This window comes from Canis aureus, chromosome 7 (assembly GCF_053574225.1).
Source record: "Canis aureus isolate CA01 chromosome 7, VMU_Caureus_v.1.0, whole genome shotgun sequence".
Classification (NCBI taxonomy): Eukaryota; Metazoa; Chordata; class Mammalia; order Carnivora; family Canidae; genus Canis; species Canis aureus.
In genome coordinates, this window is record NC_135617.1 from 65,387,088 (window position 1) to 65,414,284 (window position 27,197).

At 40.0% G+C, this 27,197-nt stretch overlaps 1 protein-coding gene across 6 annotated transcripts in view; it reads left to right on the top strand.

The window, feature by feature from the left end:
* BTBD9 (BTB domain containing 9) overlaps positions 1–27,197 on the top strand; it is a 416,334-nt gene that overhangs the window by 317,574 nt on the left and 71,563 nt on the right. For all 6 annotated transcript variants that reach the window (XR_013383586.1, XM_077904166.1, XM_077904171.1 and 3 more), the window contains one exon: positions 20,896–21,003. Coding sequence is in view for 5 of the 6 variants with exons in the window: in XM_077904166.1 (XP_077760292.1) it covers positions 20,896–21,003 (108 nt within the window). In the remaining variant the exon portion in view is untranslated. The remainder of the gene's footprint in view (positions 1–20,895; positions 21,004–27,197) is intronic.

The window sequence follows — 27,197 nt, forward strand, 5'->3', positions numbered from 1 at the left end:
AAAAGACTCCAGAAGTCAAAGCAGTCTTGAAAAAGAAAAGCAAAGCTAGAGACTTCACAATTCCAGACTTCAAGTTATATTACAAAGCTGTAATAATCAAAACAGTATGGTACTGGCACAAAAAGAGACACATAGAGCAATGGAATAGAATAGAAAACCTGGAAATAAACCCACAACTGTATGGTAAATTAATATTCAAGAAAGCAAGAAAGAATATCCAATGGGAAAAGGACAGTCTCCTCAAATGCTGTTAAAAAAAAAGTGGACAGCAATATGCAAAAGAAAGAAACTGGACCACTTTCCTACACCATACACACAAATAAATTTAAAATGGATCAAAGACCTAAATGTGAGACTGAAACCATAAAATTCCTAGAAGAAAACACAGGCAGTAATTTCTCTGACAATGGCCACAGCAACATTTTTCTTTTCTTTTAAGATTTGTTTATTTATTTGAGAAAGAGGCAGAGAGAGAGAGAGCGTGAGCATGAGCAGGAGGACAGGAGGAGGGGCAGAGGGAGAGGGAGAAGCAGACTTCCCACTGAGCAGAGAGCCTATTGTGGGGCTCAGTCCCAGGATCCTGAGATCATGACCTGAGCCAAAGGCAAACACTTAAGCTTAATCGTTTAATCAAACGAGCCACTCAGGCGCCCCTAGCAACATTTTTCTAACCATATCTCCTAAGTCAAGGAGAACAAAAGCAAAAATATACTATTGGGACTACATCAAAATAAAAAGCTTCTGCACAGCAAAGATAACATCAACAAAACTAAAGGCAAGCTACAGGATGGGAAACATACCCGGTATAAGGATAGTATCCAAAATATATAAAAAACTTATAAAACTCAATGCCCAAAAAACAAATAACTCAATTAAAAAATGGGCAGAAGAAATGAACAGACATTTCTCCAAAGAAGACGTACAGATGGCCAGCAGACACATGAAAAGATGCTCATCATCATTTACCATCAGGGAAATCCAAATCAAAACTATAATGAGATATCACCTCACACTTATCAGAATGTCTAAACACAAGGAACAACAAGTGTTGGTGAGGATGTGGAGAAAAAGGAACCCTGATGCACTGTTGGGAATACAAACTGGCATAGCCACTGTGGAAAACAGTATGGGGGTTCCTCAGAAAGTTAAAAATAGAGCTACCTTGGATCCAACTGTTGCACTACTGGGTATTAACCCAAAGAATACAATACAGAAACACTAATTCAAGGGGATACATGCACCCTGATGTTTAAAGCAGCATTATTTACAATAGCCAAGATATGGAAGCAGCCCAAGTGTCCATCAATTGATGAATGGATAAAGAAAAAAATATATATACACACACACACACACACCACATATACAATGGCTATATATATATATATATATATATACCACATATACAATGGAATACAAAAGAATGTTATCTTACCATTTGCAATGACATGGATGGAGCCAGAGAGTATAATCCTAACCAAAATAAGTCGGTCAGAGAAAGACAAATACCATATGATTTCACTCATATTTGGACTTTAAGAAACAAAGCAAACGAACAATAGGAAAAAAGAGAGAAAAACAAACCAAGAAACAGACTCTTAACTATAGAGAACAAATGGATGATTACCAGAGTAGAGAGGGTGGGGACATGGGGGAAATTGGTGAGGAGGATTAAGGTGATGATTCAACATGTTGAATCAGTATAGTGTATACCTGAAACCAATATAACACTGTACAAGAACTAACTAGAATTAAAATAAAAACTTAAAAACATAAGACCCTCTATAACGAATACTGCTTCACCAGTAGTTCCTTAAACAATCATTTTAAACACCAGAATCATTCACCTTGGAAGAGTAAATAAAAGGAAAGCATCAACCCACTCTTTATGTGGTTTCACTTTGGCAGATACTTTATACAGAGCTCTCCAGCCCCCCATCCCCATAGGCCGTACAGGATCATGGAAATGGCTCTTCTCATGAGAGTTTACAGAACCATAGGGCTTTCAGCAAATTGCCCGAAATTTCTACAGATTTAATACATCAAATTGCTTAAGTATATCTTTTGAGTATTAAATGAATAAAACTATTCTGAAAATTGTTGAAGGGTCACAGCCACTTAAGGTTAATCCTTGAATTAATCCAATGCAGCAATCTACCTTTGAAAACCTCTATTCCTCAGGTGCCCTTAAATCAGGGACTTTTTTCTCCCCAGGGGTCCAATTTTGTCACCTTGGTAAGTTGCTTTAGGTGCCTCTTAGTAGCACCTAATGCAATGTATGTCTTTTTGTTTTTTTGAGCTTTGCCCTTTGTAAACTGGTAACCACAGAGGCACTTGATCAAAACACTCTGAACCCAAAGAAGCATGAGATGGAGAAAAATCCTTCCACCTCTCCCCTCTGTCCATCTCCATTTTGCATCCTTCTCCAAGGAAAAACAGTTATGATGACAGGCTGGTTGGTGCCCCTCAGGGACTCCTTTCAGCAACTTTCTTGGACACACAGGAGCTGAGGTCTAGCTGAGGAATCTATCTTTATGCTGTGTTGCCTCTTTCTACAATGTATTAGATTCAGTATAAGGGGTATTGGTTACTTAGAGAAATGCAGAGTATGCTTTCACTTCTCCCTGGATTTTCTTTCCTTTATCCCCTTACAACCTAACAGTAGGGATCCTCTTTCTTCCTTTTGCCTTATGATAGCCGAAATCATGTCCCTCAATGACTATGACATTACCAGCCTTGCCGCATGATTATTTCACTGTAACTGAACACCAGTCTAGACTGTTCAGATTTACCTACCATACAGTTTAATGTTTAGAAATGGCTAATGGTCCTTTGACTTGCCATGTCTTACAGTAGCTCTAAAGCTCTAACTGCTTCATTGTCCCCATGTAAGAAGTGAAGAAACCAAAGTATAATTGAGTTCTTTCTCTTTTTGTCTCTACCATGAATATGACAATGTGCAGCTGATCCTAAAACTCTAGCTGGGAAGATTCCAGTGTGTTCCACAATCTTTCAGAGCCTCCTATGGCCTTATAATGAAAATGAGAGAAGGCATCACACCTTCTAGTTCAACCCATCTTCTTTCCTAAGGGTATAAACTATAGACACTTTCATTAAATGTTGCGGCTAAGCCTTGACAACATTTATTTTTATTACTAGACTGCCTTTGCTCCAAAGGAACTTGTATTTTGACAGCATTTAGCTGCAAATAACAAAATGGGATTAAGAACGACTTTTTAAATGCATTTGCTTGTTTGTTTGTTTTGCTTTTGCTTGTTTGGGTCTCACATAACAAAATATCCACAGGTAGATGGCTGCGGCATTAGTTCTGCAAGTCAGCAAGCTGTTCAATTTTCTTTGTCTTTTTTTTTTTTTTAAGATTTTATTTATTTATTTATGAGAGACACAGAGAGAGAGAGAGAAAGGCAGAGACACAGGCAGAGGGAGAAGCAGGCTCCATGCAGGGAGCCCGATGTGGGACTCGATCCCTGGTCTCAGAATCACGCCTTGGGCTGAAGGTGGCACTAACCGCTGAGCCACCCCGGCTGCCCTTCTTTGTCTTTTTCACTTGCATTTTTGCCTCAGAGTAAAAAACCCTCTGCTAAGGCTTTAACTACCTTGTCTGCATTTAGACAGGAAGAAGGAGAAGGGCAAAGGGTAAAGAGCCCTGCCAACCAAATCTGTACCTTTTTATTAGGAAAAGCCAAAGCTTTATTTGAAACTCCATTTAGCTGACTCCCACTGAGTTAATAAGGTGGAACTGTCATATGCTCAGCCCTAGCAAGTTTGGAAAAGAAGTTGAGGGTCATGGTAAGGAGTTGGCTCATCCATTCGGCGGTTCTGCTACAGAACCCTACCTCCTGCTTGACATTTCACATCTACCTTGGAATTTTTATAAATCCCCATATTTCATGTGGTCTCTTTGGTTTTTTTTTAAACATCCTTATTGGGATAATAACTCATATATCATACAATTTACCATTTAAAGCATACAATTCAGCAGGGTGTTTTCTCCATTTATTTTTCAAAGATACCCTTTAAGTTTATAGCTTCTAGATGTATCCAAAATAGTAAATATAGTAATTGTATTTTATATTATTTTCAGCTTCAAAAATATTCTGGGGATCTCTGGGTGGCGCAGCGGTTTAGCGGCTGCCTTTGGCCCAGGGTGCGATCCTGGAGACCCGGGATCGAATCCCACGTCGGGCTCCCGGTGCATGGAGCCTGCTTCTCCCTCTGCCTATGTCTCTGCCTCTCTCTCTTTCTCTCTCTCTGTGTGACTATCATTAATAAATAAAAAATTTTTAAAAATATTCTGTAAATTAAAAGCCTATATCTGCTTATGGGGTAGTTCGGATCTAAAACAAGCAGAATTACTGATCATCTATGTTTGCCTTTTTTTTTTTTTTTAAGATTTTATTTATTTATTCATGAGAGACACAGAGAGAGAGAGAGGCAGAGACACAGGCAGAGGGAGAAACAGGCTCCATGCAGGGAGCCCGACGTGGGACTCAATCCCGGGTCTCCAGGATCAGGCCCTAGGCTGAAGGCAGCGCTAAACTGCTGAGCCACCTAGGCTGCCCTACGTTTGCTTTCTTAGTTATGAAATTTACCTCATGAAAAACACCGTTTCTGTTACAAACTTACTGGTTTTCTCTAAGTGGTCTTCATACTCTACCAGCAAAATGACAGTGGATGCACCTAATAAAATTTGGAAGGTAGGGTAAGATCCCAAGTACCTTCTAATAGATAAAAAGGTGAAAAAATTTATTTGGAGTGGTTTTACTCTAGTTAAGTACACTCTATCGTATCTGAATTCTTGTTAAAATTGAAAGTTCATTTAAAATTGGCAGGCCATATGGAACCAGTTAACCGAATATATTTGACTAACCAAAACTATAGAGAGTTGGACTTTTCTTCTGTACATATAAAATTCTAATAGCAGAACTTCAATGTGTGTCCATGTTATTTTGTAGTAGTGGATTAATTATGTCAAAAGTCCTGCTAGAAATTGCATTTTTAGTCTTTAAGATCTGGACTCATGCCCATCTGCCCTAAATAAAATGATACATCAAAAGGCCTCTGACTTTCAAAGGGGATATTGGGCAATGACTTTCATACCACCTCCAGTCTTTTCCTCCTGAGTTCTTGGAATGTGGTGTTTTGTTCTATAGGATTACAGTGAGTGTTTCTGGCTTTGGACTGATGAATGGATAAAGACTGTGAGGTGTGTGTATATATGTAATAGAATGGATAAAATATATGTGAGAAACACACACACACATACAGCCATAAAAAAATGAAATTTGCCATTTGCAACAATGTGGTGTAGACAGGGCTAGAGAGTATTATGCTAAGTGAAATAAGTCAGTCAGAGAAAGACAAATACCAAATGGCTTTGAAACATTTGAAATAAGAAGTACAATCAGTTGGTAGGTGATGATAGAAATACCATGATTTTGGATCTTTGGAGAAGAAATTCAAATACTCTCTGCTTTTCCTGCCAAAACTTGTTTACACCTCCCCAAAATTATGTCCTCAGGGTCAAGACATTTATTCTTTTCCAGGAGAGATGCTGATCATGTTGGTGAGTTTGCACAACTGAGACTAGACCACAGTTCAGTGGAATCATTTCTTGTGTCTCTTATCTCCCACTGGGCCCTAAGTGGCATAGGCTAGGACTAATTCTGCTACAGAGAGACCTTACCTTCCCTCCTTGAGCTTACCTCTTCCTAGTCTCTCCTCTCTTCTGTGCTTAACAACAAAATAGTAAGCAGATTCATCCTTTTGTCCTTGGGTGCTCTTTTTTTTTTTTTTTTTTAAGATTTTATTTATTTATTTGAGAGAGAGAGCACGAGATGGAGGGACAGGCAGAAGGAGAGGGAGAAGCAGATTCCCCACTGAGCAGAGCACCCAACATGAGGCTCTATCCCAAGACCCTGAGGATCATGACTTGAGCCAAAGGCAGATGCTTAACCAACCAAGCTACCCCGGTGCCCCTCCTTGGGCACTCTTCCTCTTTTATCCTTTAGGGCAGCCAGGGTAAGGTTACTGCCTCAGCTCAGGGACAGCTCAGTGCCTGACAGCAGGAGCCAGTGATCTCTTTCCTACTCACTTTGTTTCAGTGGTACTATTTGGATTGATCCTTCCTTAAATTATAGTGATAAGAAACAAGAATAAGTTTTGGGTGTTAAAGAAGGGACAGGACAGGCCGACAACCTTGCTTTGGTTGAAACTGTTGAGGCATAACCAACTTGAGAATAGGGAGCAAATGTCCCTTTGCTTCTCACTTGCTGGGACTCTCCTGGCATATACATACCTCAAGAACCTGTGGGAAAGGGTAGTTGTGGTCTAGGATAATAGATTTTATTCCTAAGTTCCTTAGGCATATACAATTTAATTGTCCTCTGATGCCTAATGCACACCTTTCTTCCTGGAGGTTAAAAAAATAATAAAGCAGGACACCAGGGTGGCTCCGTCAGTTAAGGTCCAACTCTTGATATCTCTCAGGTCTTGGTATGATAGGGGTTGTGAGTTCAAGTTCAGCATTGGGCTCCACACCCAATTTTTTTTACTTAAAATAAGTGAATGAATTAATCAATTAAATTAAATAAATAAATGCATGTATAATCAGATAGTATCTTTATTAGGAAGTTTGTAGTAGCCCTATTAGAAAGAGATAAGGCATTTTCCATAGGGAATTGTTTGAGAATTGGTGGTAAACAAGGTAAATATCTTATTGATAACAAACTTCTTGGTAGAATAAGTTAAATGGCTTTGTCATGATTGTGTTCACTGTAGTGAACACACTTTAGCTGTATATATTAGACTCAAAGAATCAGTAGATAAGTCATGGGGATTAGTTGGAAGTATTTGGGAAGTACATGTTAAATAGCATTTAAAATTGGTTTCATTAAAGATTCTAAATGAATAGTTCTGTTAACATGCCAAGCACTTGAAGGTTTTTATTGTTCTGTGGCATAAACTGCCCTGGTCAGCTATCTTGCAAGATGCTTTTTGTGCTCACAGTAGACAAAGCAGGAAAGATAGCACGGAGCTAGATCCATACAAATCTATCTTCTCCTGGTGACCAATGAACAACTCAGCACTGTCTGCCTAATTAGTGTGGTTTACTCCATGGTGTCCTCTTAACTCTATAACTGATATATTATTTTACTACTGTCATAATAACTATCTTTTCAGTGACCATATAACTTTTGAGTGTGTGTATTGTTTATTGACTTTAAACACAAACTTCTTCATCCTATAATTTCTTAGTCCTATCCTACTATTCCCATGCACTCTGGAGGGTGCTGGTCAGTGATTGTCCTGTATGCACACATCTTCAGTTTGAGAATGTGGCTCCTGGGCACTTCATCAATTCAGGGAGTAGAGAGGTTTTCAGAATGGTTTTCAGGTTTTTATTTTTAATTGGAGCTTTTTTTTTTTTTTTTCAGTCTCCTTCCCTTCTTTTACCCTTAGGAGAAGTACCAGAAATTTGGGGTGAAAGGCAAGCCAAGAATTGTCAAGACCATTGTCACAGTAACAAACATAGGATTAGGACTATAGCAGAATCTAAAAACTCCATGCGGAATTTGCTACATGAAAATGTGTTGAAACACTTTCAACAGAGGAAAGATTTTAGACATTTCTAGGCTAAGCTCAGCCTTAGTTTAAACTATACCTTTATTTCTTGCCTTGGTGCCATAACTCTTTACTGCTCAATAAGGAACAGCTTTAGTTTTTCTGTCTATTCCTGGCACCAGCAAAGTTTCTCTGGAAAGGGCCGGAAAGTGGATATTTTAGACTTTGTAAGCCATAGTTTCTGTCACAACTGCTCAACTCTGCTGAGTGGGCGTGGCTGCATTCCAATAAAACTTTATTTACAAAAATAGGCAGCTATGGGCCACAGTTTACCCGTGTTTAGTTTATGCAGCTCCTTTCCACGCTAACAGCTCTGGTCCATAGGTGAAAGCGAAGAATTAGGGAAGTCCATTTGCCTTTTATGGTTTCAAAAAATGTGACCTCATAATACTTACAAGCCTGTTATTAAAATATATGAATATTAATATTAATGTTTAGTTTGGGAACAAGATGGCACACTATGAACCTGGTGGTTTTTCCTATTGTGTTTGTAGGGGGTGAGGCTTGGAGGCTGACACAGGTTGAGGCTGGAAGGAAGCTTGGCAGATGGAACTTCAGCCCCAACTTTGACCTTAGAAGAGCTCTTCTACTTTTATCTGTTATGGAGATTGAGGTTTTTCTAAGATGTTGTTTGTGAAGGGGTTCTTCTACTAAAGAAAAATTTTGAAAATATTGATTTACTTTTTTTTTTATAATTAGTATAATGCCTTTTTATAGTGGGTACTTTATAAGAAGTACCAAAGGATTTATCATGTATTACTTTGTAATTAAAAAAAATAATAAAAGGAACCAGACACCTAGGTGGCTCATTCAGTTAAGCATCTACCTTTGGCTCAGATCATGATCCCAGGGTCTTAGGATCGATCCCTGGGTCAGGCTCCCTGTTAATGGGGAGCCTGCTTCTCCCCCTCCCTCTGCCTCCCTCTCTCTCTCTCTCTCTCTCTCTCTCACACACACACACTCTCTGTCAAATAAATAAATAAAATCTTTAAAAAATAAAATAAAAGGAACCACAAATAACCTAAATTAAAATTCATCTTCCTGCCTTTCCCTACCACACACCCATTCTAACAGATAATGAATCTGAGAGTACAGCGTTCCAAGACAGAGACAAGGTTGAGACTCCTGTTCCCATCCGCGGCCACTACTGCTAGTTGCCCGTATTGCCTTAAAACATCCTTGTGTCCATCAGAGGCTGTGGGAGAGTCAGTGGAGCTTTTCATGCTCCAGATAGGTTCAGGAGATCATTTGACCCAGAAAGTCACTGAAGCCACACTGTTTTCTTCTTGCCTGCTCATGTTCCTTCTTCCTTTGAACTACCAGGTGCCCCCAGGCACCTGCTTGCCCCAACTTACCAGGGTACAAACTGTGCCAAAAGCTGGAATAATTCCAGCACCAGCTCTTTGGAGATTACCCCAGGGATGTCTCCCAGCCTCTGACACCTAATCATTGGCTATCTAAAAAGCATTGGCTACGACCGTCTCATGTGTGACTCAGACAGGCTGCTTAGCAGGTCCCCTTTTGCCTCTCAGCATGAGTATCAATGTTGACTCTCAGGATTTTGTGCCAAAGTGGGAGGATCATGGGAAATCTGAAATCTCACTACCTTGGGTGTGATTCCTTCCCTGGCTTATAAGAGCTCTTAATCTTTTCTGTCTGTACCTTTCTAAATGTCAGTCAGGGCAGTGCTATAGAGGGGGGTGTGTTTTGTGTGTGTATCTGTGTGTGTTTATACATGTGCATGCACACATTGGGTGCCTGCATGATACTAGGACTGTACTCAGGGTGTTCGTGTACCTCCTATCAGCCAAAATAAGAAGAAAGTAAAAAACAGAGTCAGCAGATAGGCTTATGGGGCAGAAGGAGGATAAATGTTTGTTCTTCTTGACGAGAAAGGGTAGCCAGATTCACAGAGTGCAGTATTCTAATGCAGCCTTATGCTGTGCTTGATTCAAAATGGCAAGGTCTAGAGAGCAAGTGAGCACACAAGCAGGGGGAGCTGCCTTAGACAGTTCTGAGTAATTTATTCATCTCTGCCTCCTTCACTCAAATTTTCTCCTTTCAGCCATCCAATATCCATCACTGGAAAGCCCAGTTTCTGTACACAAGTTTACCCCGGTAGCTGGCCTGGAATACATTCTGAAGGATTAGTGTACATGGTGTGGAGACTGGCCCCTGTGCTCAGTACACTCTGGTGAATATTCATATTGGCACCTGGGAGGGTTATTGCTAAAAAGGCATTTGTTAAGAACACATTCCAAAGAGGGAGTGTTTTTCTTGTCTGATGATCTTTCAACCAAACAAATGTGGGAGGGAGGGGGAAGCTGCTCTGTAATTCTGGTGAGTATATATGAGACAGAAAACTGTGTTCTTCCCTCTTCAGCAGGGGGGAGGACCATGACCCCTCTGCATTCTTAGCCTTTGCCAGGGCCTCCCACGCTGGGGGAAATAGATATGTGATTCCAGAAAAAAAAATAAAAAGGGGGGGGCAAATGTCTGTTTAGCCTTTGGTCTTGTAACCCACATGAGTTTGATCTGATTATAGCTGTTTAGCAGTTAGAAAAGTTAGAGTTGTTAATGTTCAGCTGCAAATGTTTGAATTAAAACTTAAGATCCCAGCTTTGAAGACCTGGATCAAGAAAATTGTACCAAGTGGCCAGTGATCAAAAGAATTCCATTGAAAAATATAATTAGCCATTTTTTCCCTCTAGCCATTACAAAAAATTATATAAAATCTTGCGCTTTTTTCTTCTTGCCATTCTTCAAAAGATTTATCACATAGTCACATATTAAATTGATTAATTATCTTTTGTTTATAAGAACTTATCATACTCAGAATTCTCACTTTTATGTATTGGTGAAGATGTTACTATTATTACTCTCACTAATGCAGTCTTTATTTTTAGTGGTAAATCATATACTGCATGGAGGCTTATGATTTGTCAGACACCTCAGACTTCAAATAGAATAATCTTCTTTAAGTGTTTTAATTTTATAGCACTCGCAACTTATTATAGTTTTATTTTTCTGTTTTCGGATGTAGTTGTTCTCGTGTGAAAGCCTTCACAGAACAATTTCGTGAAGGAAGTTCATTAGAGAAGGGGCTGCAAGGGAGGAAATGCTGACCAGGCAAGTATGGAAAAGGGTGCAGATGAGCATTTCATTGTGCGAGACCTGGCAGGATAACTATGAGATTTGGGAATATGACCAAGGGTGGGCTGGGAGGCTGTAACTCAGCAGAGAGAGGACATGAAAGAGGAAGAAGTGATGGCTAGCACAGGTGGTACAGTCGAAGGAGGGTGAGGGCCCAGATTGGGTGGGCAAGTACTTTAAAATCATTTTTAGCAAGAGCTCAGGACTTTATAGATTGTTCCCTGTGGGGAAAAGAAGACAATTCAGAGCTGGAGCAAAGGTTGAAACCCAGATCTGATTTGGATGAGGTCAGGCTGGTAAGAGAAAGATGTAGGAAAACAGTACTGGCTGCATTAAGAGAGGCCAGAGAAAAGATTTGGTGAGAACAAAAAGAGATTACATGACTGAATAGGAAGATTTTTGTCTTGTAGTTCAGCTCTGCTGGAATGTTCCCTCGTCTGTAATACTGAGTCCAGCCTTACCCACCTTTCTTTTGCCTTTCCATTCTCTCCCTTTATCACCAGGTTGAGAGAATACAAAGCTCTACCTGTAGCTAAATTGTGAGTTCTCCCATAGTCACAGATTCCTATGACTACTTGACCTAAGGGAATAGAAAGGAGCTGTGGAGCTTATTAAATTTCTCTTTGGCTCTGCTTCTTGGTGCTTTGTAGGCAGTGTGCATGTGGACACATATTAGCATGTGGTCAGAGGAGGGGTAGGAGAATAAGCTCACAAGATGAAATAGTCAGAGTTGATATACTTCATAAATTACCTCCTTAAGTGAGACTCTCCAAAATGGTGTGGGGGTAGAGGGCTGACTAGGGGGTGTTTCAGATTGAAATATAATGGAATGGAGCATTAAAAGATACTGTACTGGTGGTGGAGCTACCTGAGCCTTGTGAGAGGGTGATTTATCTGTAGTTCCCTCTCCTCTTTCCTTTATCCTCTCTCCTGCCCTGTTCTCCATTTATCCTTCAGTTCAACTCAGTAGAGTTGGTGGTGTGCTGGGGACCATGAGGAATACCAAGATATTAGCCATGCATGGTCCTTATACTCTAGAAGCATGGCCAAGGTGGTTCTTCCTGGCTGGACTTGGTCCTGAAAGCTAAAGGAGGGGCCTTCAGATGATGTTACACAGGGAACCTGCAGCCAGATGACACTTTACTCCTTTATCTATTGAATGAAGACTCACTCACATTGGGTCATTTTATTTTACAGGGGTCATAAATGTGAGTAAAAACCTAGGGAGTAAGATCCCTAACATATAGTTGGTAGAACAGTGAGCTCTGAGCTCATAAACATGTCTGTGCCTTCCTCTCACCCTTCTAATAATTTCATAGAATTGAGGACAGGAAACAGAAACCCTCACACAAGCACATACTGTCCTCAGCCACTAACCAATTCTGGCCTTTTAAAATCACAGTAGCCCTGACTGGCCTTCTAGCAAATGCATTGCAAAGTGAGCTGGACTGGCTGCCTAGGGAGCCAAGCTCTGTGGTCTGGATAGGGCCTCACTGTTTCCACCTCTTGCACGTCCTTTTCCGATCCTGCTGGTGAGCCAAATTGGGCCAATGTCACTGGTGGTGTGTGCGTGTTCTGATGAGGAAGCTGCTGAGATCAAGGAGGATGGCCTCACTGCCGAGAGGGACATTGATGATGCCAAATTTAAACACAGGGAAAGATCTGTGAAAGTTGCATGCCTGCTTAGTGTGTCACAGCCGAAAAGGCCTATAACATAATAAGACTTTACCTTTTAAAATCTAACAAGACCATGAAATGGTTCCCAATAGTTTTGAGGCCAACGTCTTGCTTAAGGAAGGGACTGTATTGGTGAAAGAGTCACCTTGAAAAGTAGAAGAAAACTGCTTTTCTTCTCAAGTGCTATCTGTCCCAGACAAAATTTACTCATATATCCACACTGAAAGCATAAAATGAAAGAATTTTCATCAAATTGGACTGGATAGTATGAAATCTTAGATCACAAGCTTAGGCCCAAACTTAATTATTAATAAAGGGTTTGCCAAGTGACTGAGTAATCTGTGAAAGATTGTTTGGGCGGTGTTTAGCCCCCATAAGAAAATTAACCAAGTAACTTAGAAAGATAGATTTGCATTGAAAGCAGGAAATGTGCTGATTATAAATTGTCCTTTTTTTTTCCAAATGTGATAATGTATGCAAAAACATCTTGAAACTAGTGAAGTCTATGTGAATGTGAGGTGGGATTATGATGAGTCATTCACTATTCATTCCACACTCAGTGTTTATTGAATATTGCAGGGGCAGCCATGCCGTTTGGTAGCATGGTATTACCTTTTATGTGATCACCTAAAACTGGAAATTAAAAACTTAATCCTTCCAAGGAGTTAAGAGATAGTCTCAATTAACTATTAAAAGTCAACAGTTTCATACTGTCTCAAACTTTCAGAAAGTCTTGTCCCATCCAGCTCTCTACATGGCCCTGTCCTGTGGGCATGTTCTCTATGAGCATCTCTCTACTTTCATAGAATTTACTTGGATTATACCAAACACAGTGTAAGATATGATAGCAGAGAAAGCCTCTCCTTTTACTCCCTTCCTTTCAGTGCACCAGCCCACACTGGGAAGCCCATTGTATACTCTGCCCTACCTCCGCACTCTTTCTCCATCCTGGGGCCTAAGTGAATAAACATAGAAACTACATATGCCAGATGATGGAGCAATTGCATCTTTTCCCTTGCCAGCTGCAAGAGAATATTGTTAGCCAGTGCCGTTATTTCTTCCTTCCTTGGAGGAATCACCCTCTGTGTCCAGGACATGAGAGATGATACAGTATCAGACAGGGTGGGGCTCTCTGATGTCCTGTGACTAACGCATATCCCCAGATCCCACTCCATCTGGTGAGCAGCCTGTGTTTCCCTCCTCCTGCTTTCAGAAGAAGGCGGGTATCCCCTTTGCCCTGAAAGGTTGTGGCCCACTTAGAGGCAGGGCCCCCATGGCGGCAGCTCCTCGGGGGTTCTCATGTCTGGAATCTGCAGGGCAGCCACCTGCTCTGCCTCACACACTTTCGATCAAAACGTTGTTACTTGGCTTCAGTCTCCTGCTGAGAATCTCATTTTGGGCTCATGTCCTCCAGCAGCTCATCTCAGCTTGACCTTCTCCACCTGAGGAGGAAGCCACATAACTGAACCGTGTGACAGCCGACAGTCAGGGCCGCTCTCATCTGTGGGAAAATCCCAGTTTCTCCCCTGGAAAGTTGTTCCTCTGGAGCTGTATAATTCCTTCTGGCAGCTGTTAAGGCCCCCTGACCCCCCACCGCCTCACTGCCTCTCAGTAGCAGAGATTAAAATGGAGCATCTGACGTAATGTTTGTCTTTGTGCTCTTCACTCAGAAGAGTGGGGACTGGGCTTTTCTGAGTGAGGTGCCAAAAGCACTGAAGTTTCCTTCTGTGACCATAACTCTTTCCCCTTGTCCCTCACTGCCATGTCTGCCCCATCCGTTCTCTTGCTTCATGACCTCTAGTCCCACTCTCTTCTGAATGTTAGTCAGCCTCGTTTGGCCCCACTTAACTCCTCAGCAGCTGACACTCTGATTGGTCCTTCTCTTCCCTGGCCCTGCCCTGCATCCTCCTTGCCCCTGGTGGCCCTGCTTTCCTCCCTCCTGCTCCCCCAGTACCACTGCTGAAGAGAGTTATCAACTACACTGTCTCTGCAAGACTCCCTCCCTGCAGCTCTGCAGACTCTGCAGAACCTGCTCCAACACCCCACAGTGCAGCCCTGCCACCATCAGCTTCCATTGAGAATCATCATCTTTTTTTAAAAGATTTTATTTATTTATTTGAGGGAGAGAGAAAATGTGCCCACACGCAAGCAGGGAGAGGCACAGAAACAGAGAGAATCCCAAAATGACTCCCTGCATAGCAGGGAGCCTAATGTGGGGCTCCATCCCACAACCCTGAGCTAATGACCTGAGCAGAAATCAAGAGTTGGATGCTTAACCAACCAAGCCACCCAGGCACCCCAAGAATCTTCTTTCATACTTGAAAGATCTCCATCCAAAGCGAGCTTCCTCATCATCCCTATTGCTCACCTCCTGTCTCTCTGGTCCTGGAGCCCTCACTTCATCATTATCACCCTCATCATGGGGACCTCTGCTCTTTGTTGAGTGGCCCTGCCATCTCAGGCACTGTGCTAGGAGCTTATCTTAGGCTCTTTGATTCCAAGCTGCAGAAACCACATAAAGATGACTTAAGCCATAAATGGCAGGTTTATTAAAATGATGGGGAGATTTGTCATAGAACACTAGGGCAGAAAGTCTGGTGGCCCTCATAGGGACCTATATCAGCTATAGAAATCCTGCCAGGAGCCCAGATAACCCCTCCCTGGGGCCACATCATCTGTCTTCCATGCTTCTCATTGCAGATGACTTGCTTTGTCTCTTTATGCCTCTGATAAAAGAGGGTCACCCCAGAATGCCCACATTTTCATTATGTCATTTTAAGTGAACAGGGCCAGTGAAGCTGGAATCTCACATAATTCTCAATTCTTGAGAAACAAAATCCAGTTGGTGCCACCTAGGACATATGTCTTCCCAGAATGCACTCAGGTCCACAAACCATGGTTGGGAACCCACCCCCATGTCCACCTCAAGATTAGGCCAGAAACAGTTCTCACAGAGAGAAGTCACTGCATAATGGACAGACATGCAAGGAAAAAAACCTCTCACCACCGCCTCCTGCCACCTCTACTGCTGTTGCAACAAATCATAAAATGTTAGAACTGGAGGAGCCCTTAGAAACTATCAAATCTGGATCTTTAATTTCACAAGGGATGAAACTGAAGTACAAGTAAGTGAAGTGACTTGCCTAATGTCATTTAGTCAATACTCAGTAAATATTTGTTGAACGGAAGAAGCTTATTTCTAAAGAACTTAATTTCTGAAGATCTTGAACAGAATAGTCTCCAAACCTTGGAGGTCAGAGTATCTTAGTTTTTGGCTGAAAGATTAAAAATGGATTTGATAATAAATTAGTGTATTACTAATATCCAGGCAGTTGTCTTCTCTTCGTTGCCGAGTTTTGCCCCAGGGAGGAGACATGGTAGCTGCAGCAGACATGGCCTGAGGCCTTCCAGTGGAGTCTCCCGTGAACAACGGACAGTTAGAAATAGGCAAAACATACTTTCCGCTGACCTAAAAGACATCAATTCAATGGAGAAGCTGTTGATCTCAACTGTTTAAACCTCAGCACTCTTCACATTCTGGCACAGAATTAATCCCTTAAGAAAGGGATGTAAAAAATGCCATTCAGCACAACATAGTTTGTCATCGCATGCATAATGCAGACTTTCCAATTAGAATGCTACAATTTGGAAACTTTCTTCACAGACTGATGAGAGAGCAATTATTTTAAAAAAGGGAAAACTCAGTCCACTGGGTTTGCCTCAAGTCACTCCTGACTCAAGCCACAAAGACAAGAGTTTTGAAAAAATATTCACTATTGAATTTTGTATCAAAACACCAGCAAGGAGAGCAATTAGTTGCTGTAAACTGGCCCCCAGTAATCAATGGTATGCAGCCAGCCAGAGCATTTATGGAAGATGTAAGCAAAATCACATCTGTTAATCAATTTTAAAAAGCCCAGCACTTCACTGCTTTTAAGGGAAACTCCACGATGAGATAGAAGGAAGATGGAGGAGACGACGTGTAGTATCACCAGGCGTTTCATGCAGTGCTCATTAAGGAGAGGGGTTTGTGGCAGCAAATAAATACAGATCTGATCTGCATCAATAGATCCTGGCCAGTAGTGGCTTCCTTTATTCAGCCTCTTCTGGAAACCACTCCAGATGTCTGGGTGAAGGTGTGTCAGATGGAGGGCGATACGTTTAAAAGGAGCTCCTCTTTTAAGGTCAGAGGGAGCGTGTCTGTCCTAGGCAAGCTCACTGGGCAAACATTCCTCAGCAGATTATAAATCAGAAGCACCTCTGTGCTGTTGCAGGTGCACAGACTGCTAGCAAGAAAGGAAGTGAGGGACTTGGTGGGGTTTTCAGTTGTGCCTTTATTAGAACAAAATCCCTCTCCATGGAAAAAAAAGAGAGTGAGCTAATTTTTCCTTTAGTGTCCTCAGACTGTGCTTGCTTTTTTCAGTTGAATCAACAAAGGGATTTTCATTCCTGACTAAGCCTAAATTCCGAGCAAATATTCATCCGGGCACATGAATCAGAATCTCTCATAAAAACTCCACAAAATATAGGTGGCTTGATAACTGGAGATCCATCAGTATCCCTTTTCCACTCAGGAGTCACCATGACCCCACATTTCCAGCCCCCAGGGACCCATAATAAAGGAATAGAAAGGAGATGTCTCAACCAGCATGTGCATTTGGCTGCTGTTCAGAAAAAAAGAATTTAGGCTAGGAGAAATTATTGAAGTAAAGATCGATAGACTAAGCTAATAAAAATTAATATCTTCAGCATGCAAACTATGATAGGCAGTAGATTAATATCCTTCAAATAGAGGGCATCTTGTAAGTCATTAACAGAAGGATAAATATAAGTAGAAAATCTGCAAAATGTTCAAGTTCAATGATAAAAACTGCAAATGAAAGTAATGACAGATTTCATCTATCAAACTGGCAGTATTTTTGAAGATAATACACAATATCAGTGATGATGCACAGAAAAAAATGCATTTGTTTTATACCGCTGGTAGTCTGAGTATAAACTGGTACAGACTCTTGTTTGGGGGTAGAAATGTGTAGATGTTTTGTAATACATATCAAGGCCTCATCTACTCTGCTCCAGGAGTTTCACTTACAGAAATTTTCACAGGCAGTAGTCATAGATTTTAGCTTAAGAATGTTAATCACAGAGTTTTCCTAAGACTGTAATATTACCAACTACTTAAGTGTCCAATAAGAAACTGGTTAAATACATTATGGGGCATCCGTAAGATGAAATTCTGTGAAGCCAATACATAAGGCGAGGAAGAAAATCTTATAGATACAAAAGAAAGGTATGCATAATAAATAATTAAGTGAAAGAAGCAAGTTGCAAATAATTTGCATAGTGTGTATGTGTTTACATAATTACTGGAATTACTGTTGGTCTTCATTTTAAAATAAAAATCTGAGGCCACCTGGGTGGCTCAGTCGGTTGAGCATTGGCCTTTGACTTAGGTCATGATCTCAGGGTCCTGGGATCAAGGCCCACATCTGTCTCCTTGCTCAGCGAGGAGCCTGCTTCTCCTTCTCCCTCTGCCATTCACCTTGCTTGTGCTCTCTGGCTCTGTCAAATAAATAAATGAAGGGGCAGCCTGGGTGGCTCAGTGGTTTAGCGCCACCTTCAGCCCAGGGCGTGATCTTGGAGACCCGGGGTCGAGTCCCAGGTCAGGCTTCCTGCGTGGAGCCTGCTTCTCCCTCTTGCCTGTGGCTGTGCCTCTTGTGAATAAATAAATAAAATTTAAAAAAATAAATGAATGAACAATAAAATAAAATATTAAATAAAAATCTGTCTTAAAACAAGTTGGAGGACTTTAGAGTAAAAACTACTAAGGAACAAAATATGCACTACTTTAAAAATTCTTTTAATATCCTATCACTCCAAGAATTTCTACTAGAGCAGCATCTGTGATACTTATAATTGGTCTTCCTTTTTATCTTCTTCATATCCCATCTCCTTGGGGTGGTCTTTTTCCATGAAATATTATGAGATCTGGTTAGATTCTATCCCAGAAGGGCCTGATTATTTTCATTTGGCTACACTGGTAGAAACACTAACTGGTGATTATCCAGAAGGATAGGGATTACAATAAACCTGACTCTCCACAGATAATCCAAAATCTCGCTGGGGAAATAGCCTCAACATTGTTTCCCAAAAAGCCTGTTACCAGGGCTGTTTAAGTAAAGAGAATGATTAATTAACTTGAAGATACTTTTTCTTGTTTTTAATCTACTCTGGCAGAGTTCTAAGTTATTTCAGCCCAGAACATGTATGGAACATACACTATGAACAGAATCCATATGTTTGGAGTAGAATTTTTTTAAAAAGAGAATTATCAACAGTCTTTCTATAATCTTTATAAAGAGCTAGACAAACATAGAAACAAAAATTACACTTTTAAAAGTTACTCAACACAAATGTAAATTAACAGGCTAACTGCATAAAAGTGCTAAGAAACTAGAATAATATTCAAGGAAAAGACTAATGAGAGAAATGATTCACATTTTTATCAGGCAAACTGGCATAAACTGAGAGCAGATTTAATAGACACTTAGAAACAATAGGGTGGGATCCTGTCTGGTTCATTCAGAGTACTTTGATAGATTAAATACTCAGATGAATTAAGGGGAATGTTCAGGTGAATTAAGATAGAACCTGTTTCTGCTTCACTTAAAAGATGAATTCCAAGATATCAGGTAGTGTGGATTTAGTCATTGATAGCAAACAAAATTATACTTGAAAACAAGAAACAAAGGGCAAGGGGAAAGGGGAACACAGTGTCATTTCTAATCCCCAAAATAGCGTTATAGTTGACACTAAACTGAGCTTGTGCAAAGGGGTTTTTATTGATTGTAGTTGCAAGATCAAGGGCAAATAATATGAACTACTTTTGTAGAGTGATAGGCTGCAGGTTGTAAATTGGGACCCAGGTCTATACACTGGTAGTAAAGGAAGCACTTGGCAGAGGGATGATAGAAATGGGCTTTGGCCATCACACCAAGTTTGAACCCTGTATCTGCCAGCACTAACTGAGCGTAGACACGTTACTTAACAGGGGTAAGCCTGACTTTCGCCATCTATAATTTGATGAGAATAATAATGCTTGCTAAGGGGATTTTGGAAAGATTTAATAAGATAAAGTGTATAGCAGGGTGCCTGGGTGGCTCAGTCAATAAGACAAAGTATATAGAACACTAAACATAGGGCCTGGTACACAGTATAAGCATTAAAGAAATGTTGGTCCCTGTGACAGTAATAATCATCATTATTACTGTTGTTACAAATAAATATTCATTGAGTGTAGGCTCTGTGAGACACCATGCCGAGGACCTGGGTATAGAAAGATCAATAAGACATAGGCCCTGCCTTCAGGGAGCTCACTGTCTGTTCTGGCTATTGGAGAAAGCAAATCTGCATAAGCGAATGTAAAACAAAGATGGGTATCTTGTATGGGAAGGACTTTTGCGGCTGAAATCATAATTTTTTTTTTTTTTTGAGGCTGGAATCATAGAAAACAATGGTCTCTCATCTCTCACCACTGTGGCAGTGTCAGAAGCAAAATGCTGGACTGTTGCCTAATCCTGTAGATTAGATTAGATTCTTTTTTCATACTCTATTTTTTAAAATTGAGGAATAACACACATACATATCTTTCATGTATAACTCAACTTGGTAAGAATCAGCACACTTCCAGCGTCCTGGAAGGTTCCCTCATCCCGTTTCATAAGCTTTACCTCTCCCAGAGGTAACCACTGTCTGATTCCTGTCACTGTAGGTGAATTTTGTCTCTTTTGAGCTTCATGTAAATTGAATCACATAGTCAATGCTCAGGTTCTTATCTGGGCTAAAAAGAAAATATGAGGAACAGAATAATCAATCTCTAAATAACAAAAAAGTTTTACTAACGAATATACATTTATTTGTATCTCCAAATCAGATCATCGTACCACAGCTGTGCAAAAAGTCAGCTAAGAATGAGAGGCAATCTAAAACATGATAATTAAGTCATTGGGGAATACTAGTTATTACCAGTTAGAAAGTATAGATGAACATGAACAGTAGTCTCAAGGATGTTACCTTTGGTCAGCCCGGCTAACAGGAGATGGATCAGGAAGGAGGATTTGGGGACATCTTCACACAGATAAGCCAACCTGAAGACTATAGCTAGCCACGCAGGGGACAAAGCCTGCCTGAGATTGGGTGACTGGTGAAGTAAGTTCCTAAAGAGACATGGCTTTCACTAGATTGACTCCACCTCCTGTCACCATACTTTTGGTGATTCACTTCCGTTCTCCAGTCTTGGAAGTGTGGTAGGGCAAAGGAGACAGGAAGGAGGGGTAAAGTAGACAGGATTTCCTTATTCCTACAGCCTCAGGAATCAACCAGTTAGAACACTCACAGCATTCTTACCTGTTTTCTTTTGTTCAGGTTACTACTTTGGGACTGTGATGATCGAAGCTATAGCTATTATGTTGAGGTCTCCACCAACCAGCAACAGTGGACCATGGTGGCTGACAGAACTAAGGTCTCCTGCAAGTAAGTTACGTCTTTTGTGGAATTTATTCCAATTTAAAAGACCGTCTTTCCAATGGATTCAGAAGGTTCTAATGAAGACTCTTGGAATCACCAAATTATATTCTTATTTGGAGGTTAAAAAATCCCGATGGTCCTTTACTTCAGTTGTGACTATTAAGTACTTTGATGAGAATTTATTTTATGTGATCAAACAAGCTTTCCTTATGTGGTGGTTTGAACTTGACTCTTGAAAATGGAATGTACCTGAGCAGGGAAAAGAAAGATTTCCATATATAATTCTCTTTTGGGTCCCTGCTCTTGACACCACACCACCCCTTTAGAACGTTTTTCTTCCTTACAGAATTTTGCCGATGTAGTACACACTTTAGTTATTCTGGAGCTCCATTCCCACCTTCATCTCATTCTCAGGGTTAGCTTTAAATATTTATCTCATCTGAGTGTCAGCTACACTGTTACATAAACCAAGGAAAGCTTGGTATCTAGGTCTCTAGTCATTTAATGTGTATGGCTTTGGGCCTCTGTTTGCATTTACATTTTGTGGGGGAAGCCAGGAAAGAAGGATCATGTGGGTTCTGACCAGCCTGAGATCTTGACTAGAATGAGTATGTACATGTGTCTATACCCGTAAAACTCACTCAGATCAAAATTAACATTCAACATTCCCAGCATCCTAGAATCATACTTTTTCCCAGTCATTACCTAAAAGAGAGCTCAGTGCCTTTTTGTGTAGAGCCAGATTCTCTGGGAGGCAAGATAAAGCAAAGAGCTGAGATTTCTTTTTATTTTTTTTTTTTAAAGATTTTATTTATTTATTTGAGAAAAAGAACACAAGCGGGGGAGGGGGCAGCAGAGGGACCAAGGGAGAGAGAGAAGCCGACTCCCCACTGAACAGGGAGCCCAATATGGGGGCTTGATCTCAGGACCCTGGCATCATGACCTAAGCCAAAGGCAGATGCTTAACCAACTGAGCCACGCAGATGCCCCAAGATTTTTTTTATTATTGAAATGTGATTCACATACCATACAATTCACCCTTTGAAATGTATAATTCGGTGGCTTTTAGTGCATTTACAGAGTTGGGCAGTCATCTCTACTATCTGATGTTTCAAACATTTTCATCACCCCCAAAAGGACACCTCCTACCCATTAGCAGTTTTTCCATTTCCTTCTAGTTCCCACTCCCCACCCACACCCCCCCACCCCCAGTAATCTCCCTTGTGTCTCTGTGGATTTGCATATTCTGGACATTTCCTATACATGAAATCATATAGTACATGATCTCTTCTTTTGGCTTTTTTCATTTAGCATATACTTTTGTCAAGCTTCATTCATGTCATAGCATATATCAGCACTTCATTCCTTTTTATGACTGAATAGTATTCTATCACATGGAAATATATGTGTCACATTTTGTTTATCCATTCATCAGTGGATGAACATTGGAATTGTTTGTACTTCTTGGCTAAAATGAACATTCCTGTGCAAGTCTTTGTATGAACATACACGTTTTCAGTCCTCTTGAGTATATTCCTGGGAGTAGAATTGCTGGGTCTTATGGTAACTCTGTGTTTAAGTTTTTGAGGAACTACCAGACTTTTCCGCAGCAGCTGTACCATTTTGCATTCCTTCCAGCAATGCAAGAGGGTTCCAATTTCTCCCTATTCTTGCCAGTACTTGTTACTGTCTATCTTCTTGTTAATAGCTATCCTAGTGGGAGTGCAGTGGTAGTTTTGATATGCATTTTCCTCATGGCTAATGATATTAAACATCTTTTCCTATATCTCCTTGGCCAAGATTTCATAACAGCATTAATGATGGCTTGTTTGATGCAATGTCTGACTCCTTTACCATCATTATGATAGTAATTATCATAGAACACGTTTAATGCTTACATTGGTTAAGATAACACTTGCTGCTGTAATAGAAAGTGGCTTCAGCATTCCAGCATCTCGGCACAATAGTTTATTTCTCACATAGTAGGCATTATAGGTGTACCTGGTTATTAGATGGCTCTTCTCTCACAGGTGACTAAGAAACCCAGGCATCTTCCTTCTTGGGGTTCTACCATCCTCTAGGGCCTCATTAGCACCATCAGCATCTAGTTGGCAAATGGAGAAAGAACAGAAAGAAGGTATACCTGGTTCTGAACAGTCTTGGCCTTCCACTGGCATTTGATTGGGGAGAAGTAGTTGTTTACCAACTAGATGCTGGTAAGACTGGAAAACAAAGTTCTGGCTGCGCAGCCACTTCTCAGCAGAGCGCACATCTTGTAGCCATCTCTGCCATTGAATGAGAAAACTAACAATTATTTAGTAGCTACTATTTTCTTGACTTTCCTGTATTTTGTCTCATTTTGTCCTGAACATAAAACACCTTGTGGAACATTGTCCTTGTTTTATGAAAGAGAAAATGGAAGGCTCTTTCTATTCCAACACAAAGCATTACTAAAGAGGGCTAAGCCAAACTAGATGATGGAAACAGGGAAACAAGATGATTAACTTACTTCCAAGCACCTAGAGCCCTTTTTATACAATAGGAAGGCCTTTGAGGCCCATGAACAACTGTCCACTTATCTTTTCAGAGCCATTGCTCACTGAGTGTACAGCTCACAAGCCAGACCCTCAGTTTCCCCATCTTTTCCACATCTCACTGGTTACCATCACCCATCTCATCTGTTATTTTTATATGTTATAAATTAGATACCTCATCTCATTACATTCCCCTACTGAAGGTGTTACACGGTATGGATTTTTAAACAGAACTACTGACCCAGGTATATATCCTAATGGCTTTATAGTTATTTAAATGAGTTTTTTCCTTGATTCAAAAATGCATTCATTCATTAGATTCCTCCCAGTAGCTTTGAATTAAGTCATCGACCTCTTTTTTCCCTTCTTTTTAATATTTTGTTTCCCTTAGTTGGTGGATTTAAATAATTTATATTTTTAACCTTCTTCATTAACACTTATATGCTACAGTAATATACGTTTTTAGAGATTAATAAATAAATAATAACAAAAGAGTAGTAGCAAGAAGGCAAGTGCCTGTTAACCCCCTAAAAATCATTAGAACCAAAGGTTATGATATGTTTATAGGCATAACCTGAATCTGTTATGCCTTTCATTTTTGAGTTGGGTGTTAAGAAATATAATAGAAGATATGCAGATGATAAAAGAGGAAAGCCTTTCCTTTATAGCTAATATACTCCAGCGTAGTCCTCAAGAGAAGATTCTATTAGCTTCAAAAATTGTAGCCTTCTTTTTCTGAAATTAAGTTTGTGAGTCATGTTATAAATGAAATTCTATAGGATCTTTAGAGATCACAGCCCTGCCTCTTGATCATTCTAGTCCAGAAATCAAAGGACAGATTTTTGCTGTCCTCTGAAAAATACATAGGGAATGAGATTCCCCAATGTCTCCCTGTAAGACCCTCTACTCTTGGAGCAGGAGTCCTTTCTGCAACAGTTGGAGCTTCACTTGTTTTACTTTCAGGATAAAGGTTCATTGTCTATCACAGATAACCATGTTTTTGTAGAGACTTATTTGGGTTTTTTTCCCAGGTTATCCAGATATAATTGATACATAACATTGTGTAAGTTTAGGGCGTACAATATAATGATACATACATGTAGCAAAGCGATCACCACAGTAAGTTAGTTAACACGCCTCACCTCACATAGTAGTAGTAGTAGTAGTAGTAGTAGTAGTAGTTGTTATGATTTTTTTTCTTGTTATGAGAACTTTTAAGATCTCCTCTCTTAGCAACTTTCACATATGCAATACAGTATCACTTAACTGTAGTCACCATGCTGTTCATTCCATCCCCACACCTTACAGATCTTATAACTGGAAGTTTGTGCTTTCGGATCCCCTTCACCCATTCCCCCCACCCCCACATACCACTCTGGCAACCACCAACCTGTCCTATTTCTGTAAGTTCGTTTTTTTAAGATTATACATTTAAGTAAGATCATACAGTATTTGTCTTTCTCTGTGTGACTTTTTTCACAGGTAGCATAATGCCCTTAATGTTTATTGATATTGTTGCAAATATATTAACTGACTTCATAAAATTACTTTTTAGCCCTCTTTATTCACATCCTCTAGTCCTGTACCCTGTAATCTTATTCTTAAAGACTTCACTTTCCAACCTTTGATTCCTTTTCTCTAACATCTTCTAAATTGTTGAGCCCTAAATCTGTGTCGATACAATAAGACACTAGCATCAGTTTTTTTATTATAAATGTAAAACATACACAGAAAAGTAATTTAAACAATACAGAAAGATATATGTGAAAAGTAAAATTTCACCTTCCCATCTTGTGCTCCATTTGTCAGAAGTAACTGCTTTTGACTATTTTTTAGTGTTTATAATGTCTCAACTATAATATTTTTATATATATGTTTATTAATTTATCAGCTTTACTAACTCCTCACTATAAAAAATGAGAAATTTGGCTCACTTAACAACTTCTCATTTTTATTGTTTTTTTTCTTTAGTTCTGCTTACTATTTATATTTAACCTTTTAAAATTAAACAATATACCTAAACCTTTTAAAATCAAACAATATACCTGAATGCCCCTCTAAACATCTTTTTTTTTTTTTTTTTAAGATTTTATTTATTCATGAGAGACACAGAGAGAGAGAAGCAGAGACATAGGCAAAGGGAGAAGCAGGATCCATGCAGGGAGCCCGATGCAGGACTCGATCCCAAGACTCCAGGTTCATTACCTGAGCCAAAGGCAGATGCTCAACCACCGAGCTATCCAGGTGTCCCTAAATATCTATTTTTTGACCCATCAATTGTAGATAGTATTCCTTGAATCACTACTATGTATGAAGAAATTACCACCCTACATTTCCCTTTCTCTCTCACCATCTTCTGTTAACTGTCCCACCACATTGACATTGTAAAGATAAATGATACTTATTTTCTGCTCTGTAACTTACAGTTAAATCATCCCTTTTGGGTACTGGATGGCTCAGTCAGTTAAGTGTCTGCTCAGGTCATGATCCCAGGGTTCTGGGATGGAGCCCCGTGTTGGGCTCCCTGCTCAGCGGGGAGCCTGCTTCTCCCTCTCCTCCCCACCTGTGCTCTCTGTCACTATCTCTGTCTCTCTCTCAAATAAATAAATAAAATCTTTTTGATAAAAATCTTTGTTAACTATAAATTGGTCCTGAAAAGGGAAAACCACTAAAATCTCATTATAATGTTATTTATTTTTTAATAATTATTTTTTAAATAATAATTATTATTATTATGTAACACTGTTCACCACAGATCTATAATCCATTGGATCTATAGTGAGGGAAATATTACTCTATGTAACTAAACTTGCATCCTTTTTGGAAAATTATACTGTGTTCAGATCAAATAGATGTGATTTTCTTAGAAGTGCTCAGAATTATTCCCCAAATAATAAATAAATAGCTTCATATTAGCTGACTTTTTGTTTTCTTGGAGTTTCTAATTGCCTCTTTTTCCTGTTTACAGAAGCTTCTGAGGCATACTATTTGTTCATTGGTTAATTTTGAACACAGTTTTCTAGGCCTATATAACTAAAATTTCTTTTTCTTTCTTATCTAGGTTGGTTTCACTGTTTCTTGGATTTCTTTTTCTTCTTGTAGAAATGTGGGTAAAGAGTTAACAAAAACCTTGTTTCTTTTGTGTGAGATATTGATCTTGGGCCCAGCTACCTTTTTAGATCTGTTCCCCTGAAAACTTGATAGAAATGGAATGTCAGCTATTAGGTAACATTGCTTATGACGAAAATTACCCCAGATTGGTAAATTGCATCTGGCCTGGGAGGACTGTAAATATTTGATTGGGAGCCATAGCTTTGGGTTTCCTGAGCATGATGACTTTTGTGACTAGGCACATCCCTTGTGAAAATTCTGGGATCTTTGTTTATGGAGCTATTACACAAGATAATAGTTTCAATTTGGAATATGAGGCCTCTGAGCCAGAGTGGCTCCACACCTGCCTACTCTCACCTCAGCTGTCATCTTGCATGCCATGGGGAATAGCTCCTCCTCAGCTATATAGACCACTACAAGGACTCCCACTAAGGAGAAATGCCTGCTGCTACTCAAGTGGCCTACTGTTTTCTGTTTTCTCTCCTGGGTGAATCTGAAGCCAAATAGGACTTGGTTGGGTCTCAGTCAAGAGCTCTCATAGGCATTGCACAGAGT